The sequence below is a fragment of the Sinohyriopsis cumingii genome, unplaced genomic scaffold (genome assembly GCF_028554795.1).
Source record: "Sinohyriopsis cumingii isolate HCF-2022 unplaced genomic scaffold, ASM2855479v2 utg001603l, whole genome shotgun sequence".
Classification (NCBI taxonomy): domain Eukaryota; kingdom Metazoa; phylum Mollusca; class Bivalvia; order Unionida; family Unionidae; genus Sinohyriopsis; species Sinohyriopsis cumingii.
In genome coordinates this window covers 1,462,934-1,467,500 of record NW_028316025.1, presented here as the reverse complement: position 1 = coordinate 1,467,500, position 4,567 = coordinate 1,462,934, and the positions used below count along the sequence as shown (strand labels likewise).

The window sequence follows — 4,567 nt, the reverse complement described above, 5'->3', positions numbered from 1 at the left end:
CTTGGATCTGTTTTCACCTATATGGTCGCTCTCAATACAAATGTGATAAACTTCCATGACCGGCACACAGGGAAAATCGTGGGCCTACTGAACGCATTTTTCGCCGGAAGCCCTTCCATATTTGCAACAATTTTCTACGCTTTCTTTGGTAGTGCTACTGACGTGGAACACCAGAATCTTGCAGGATTTATGCTTTTATTTGCCATCTCGTTTGGATTCGTTGATATACTTTGCATAATCTTCCTCAGGGTTTACAATGAGACAATAACACAAACAGCACCGGCAAATCATGGGGATCTTCACTCAATTGAGAAAGAACCAAGCACAGGAGATGTTATTCCATCTGACCGAGACAAATTTGAACACCTACCTCTCAAAAAGCTTTTGCAAAATGTAGACTACTATCTGTTCGCGTGGACGTTTGCCTTGGCTTCTAGCATTGGTTTAGTGTTTGGAAATAACTTAACAGTCGTTAGCAAATCATTGTATCTAGATCAGTACAACGACAGGCTTGTTCTAATTATACCAATAACAAACGCCATAATAAGTTTGTCTATTGGAATTATATCGGACAAATTTAAGGAGAAAGTTCCGAGGCTTGCCATATTGATTGTTGGTTGTTGTGGGTATATTGCCTGCCTTATAATTTGTATTCTTCTTGCCGATAAGTTAGCAGCGTTGTACATAGCAACCACCATTGCAGGACTAGGAATTGGAATCACGTGGTCTCTTTCGCCTACTATTATGAAGGAAATGTTTTACATTGGAAATCTTGGGCGTAATTGGGGAATAGCCCTACTGGTGGCCGCTGTGCTTGGAATGATTTCGCAGCTGATATATGGCGCTTTATACGACGCTAATATCACGGTAGTTGGGGAAAATCATTGTTACGGTATGCCGTGCATACGAGGTGGCTTCTCCGTTTTTCTTGGGGTTGCTTGCATATCGGTTATCTGCGGAATAGTTATGAAATTTAAACCATATCTAATAAAAAAATGCAGAGGTAACAAAATTATTTGAGCTCATGCCCACGACTACATAAACACTGTTTGGATCTGACTAATTGTACAAATGAGAAAAAAATTACAATATTAAAATATGACATTGTTTGGAAGTCATAATTTTGGAATGGTTTTTATTTAAAAGCAATAATTATGAAATAATTAATACTTTGACGAAAAATAAATCGAATAATTTAGAATATAGTCCACACAGCGATTATTAAATGCAAAGCTCTAATAATGCTTGACCACGTTCATTGTCTGTCGGTCTGTTATTTGACTCTATGGACAGTATTTCTATTGACCTGATTGTGTCTAGCACAGAAGATAAGTTCGTGCGCCTTGTGTTGACATTGCTTCTGGTGTGGCTTTTGTGATTGCTCATTGTCTATTTGAAGTCAATTTTTTCTCCAAAGTGTTTGATGGCACACATATTGTAACTCAGAATATGAATTATATATTTACTGGCAATTTGTAATTATGGGGTTGATACTGTAAGTAGATCTGTAAACTTTCGTGAAAGCTTAACTGTGTAGTAATAATATTCATACATGACAATGTTTTTAACTTTTCATCCAACATACACAAACAATATGGAGAAAGCTAGCCTGAAACTTACGTTCTCACGTTAAGGACTTCATCCACAAACTGATTTAATATCTACTAACGTTTAACGGGGCCCCGAGTGGCCGAGTGGTCTAAAGCGCTCTTCGTTATGGATCACTGCCATCTCACCTCTGTCTGCGGCGGTTCGAGTCTAGGATTCAGCCAATGTGGGTATGTGAGAAAGCTTGCCAGTAGCTTCTCGTGGGTCGGTGGTTCTTTCCGGGGTTTTCCCGGGTTCTTCCTCCACCATTAATACTGGCCGCCATGTATAGCCTATCTTGTGCTGAAAAATGGCGTTAAGCCCCACAACAACAACTAACGTTTAACACCGCTTGATGGAATGGTGAGCTATGTTAACAGATTGTCCCAGATATGCGGCAGGATTTAACGGTTCCGGTCTAGAACTTTGGTTAATATAACTTGGAACTCGGTAAAAGGTCTAGAACAGGCCTGGTTTGAGCGGGGTGTTGAGGAATCGATTTTCATCCGCGCGTACAAACCGACTCTGAACAGGGACGAGGGCCGTTGATTGAAAAGTTAAAAACATTGTTAAATATGAGTATGTAGCTCCTGTTGACGAACTCTTGCGTATACTAGTCTCTAGCACGTATCTACAGATTAGACAGTGTTTGTATATACATCAGTTTCTTCCAGAGTCCGTACTCTAATTATGTTTAGCTGGTAAAGCATATGATATTCCTTTTAGATTTTAGGTTGTCGAAACGCGACTTGTTCAATGTATACAAAAGAAATATATTACATACTGACTCTCGTTTCTAATGTGACGAGTTGCATTAGTTAACTCTAAGTCATTGTATTATGAAATTTGACCGATTTCTTTATTTTTCTGGCACATTGACCCATTTTTTTCTGCTCCAAAGGAATGACAGTTACATAACTATATAAATGGCTGCTCATTTATTCTATTGAAGCTTTATTTTGTCTGTAAATCATAACAATCTTTATCACATCTTTATATATATATATATATATATATATATATATATATATATATATATATATATATATATATATATATATATATATATATATATATATATATATATCTTACGACTGTGTAAAACAACTGTTGTTATAATGATGATTTTATTTTTCTGATTTTCTCAGCAATCTTCACTTTTATAGTACGATGTAAATTTGTACAATCTAGGATGTCACACATGATTTACATTTCTTAGACATTTGTATGTTGCTGAATCGTTCCAAAAATGATAATACCGTAAAAATTTGATTTTCAAATTAGTTTTATCATTAGACTTTGTTATTATAAAACAATATGTGATATTATTAGTACAGTTAATTCCCGCTGTAACGTTTTGTTCTCTGATAGAAATCATACGAAAAAAATTGTTTGTACATTTTAAATGATGTTAAACCTTGAATTTTCGGAATTCATAATCTAGCGTTCGAAATTGTTTATTGTTTTAAAATTATAACAAAACAGTTATATCAGTATTCATAATACTTGTTTTCTAGTACATCTCAAGGATATTTTGACCATCACTGAGCATTTATAGATGTAATAATTCTGTTAAATTACTCAACGGTAATGCCAGTGACACTATGGCTGGAGTTCATGATGATCGTAACGTGACGAAGTTTGGAAAATATTCTCTAATGAATATGTAAGGGTTATTATAAACTACTTTGAAAAGCTTGGGATGTTTTCATTTTTTGCAACTTTATCATCTAACGCAAACAAACTATTTTTCTTGCTTTCATATAAGAAATTACCGTAATGTTATCAAGATATTATTGGTAAAAATAATTACAATGTATCTATTTTTTGATGCTGATTTGGAGTCCTGATGTCGAAATAAACACTGCAGTAACAAAAAAGATGGCTTAGGCAATTTTTACTACGAAACAGCTTCATAATTCATACTATTATAACCTCTCTGTCCATCAAACACGTTTCGTTAAATTTTCAGTTGAAACATATGGTGACTATTACAATGCAAATAGATTTTCAAAAGAAAATTTAATTTTTTAAGACGATGCAATTTTGAGTAATAGGCGAAGCTGTCCCTTTCTTGGCATCAATTAAAACAAGGTTCCTCTTGGAACATACATATATTCTAGTTTTGTCTGTGAAAAAAAAAAGAATTCAATGGAAAACAAAGTCTGGTTTGTCCTTTGTGCCTAGAAAAAAATTTATTGCGCGAATGAACATAAATATCAAAATTTAATCTGGATTCAACAAAATCTTTGAAGATATCGCCGATTAATTGCGTTGTTACACTGGGCTATTAAAATCAGGTTACGATGTTTGTATGTCTCATTCGGTCTATCCTTTGAAACTTTATTTTACCAATTTGCCCTAAAACTCACTTAGATTATGATTAACACATTCCCACTAAATAAAGATGTTACATTGTCTTGCATAATGAAAATCGTTGTCTGGTTATGGGAAGAAACAGCAAACATATTTATATAGCTTGTGCTATCGAGTCTGAGAACATAGCGCTTTTCCATAAGGAAGTTTAGTATAAACAACCCGTAAAGAGAAATCAATTTTTTTAAAACTTCTATGACGTGTGTTTTTCCTATGAAATCCAATTACATGAAAAACTGAATCCAAACTTTCTAGCAGCTATGTAATCCTACTTGAAAATCATATATCATACTGTAGTCTAGCGAGAATGGACCAAACACCATCATCTGAATTTACCGTTAACAGCTTTCACTTGTAAAGAGCCTACAAATATGAATAAACCGTGTGCATTTGGAAAGTCGTCAATTTTCGTCAAGAAATGTAGCAATTTTTCTAAAGTACTCAAACGCAGGTTTTATGTTTAATACGATGGATTATATACGATATATATATAACAAAAGCAAATTCTTTCATAAAACAACTTAAGGTCTCTCCAACTTTAACAACACACCCATACAAACATTTTGAGACAGACAGACACACACGCACAGGAAGTTGAGCTATT

General features: G+C 34.5%; 1 protein-coding gene across 1 annotated transcript in view; it reads left to right on the top strand.

Moving 5' to 3' along the window:
* LOC149771896 (uncharacterized) overlaps window positions 1-2,562 on the top strand; it is a 3,332-nt gene extending 770 nt beyond the window's left edge. The window contains exon 2 of the mRNA XM_089948092.1: window positions 1-2,562. This exon is cut by the window's left edge and continues 2 nt beyond it. Coding sequence (XP_089804218.1) covers window positions 1-1,020 — 1,020 coding nt within the window. The 3' untranslated portion in view covers window positions 1,021-2,562.
* Window positions 2,563-4,567: the final 2,005 nt, after the last annotated feature.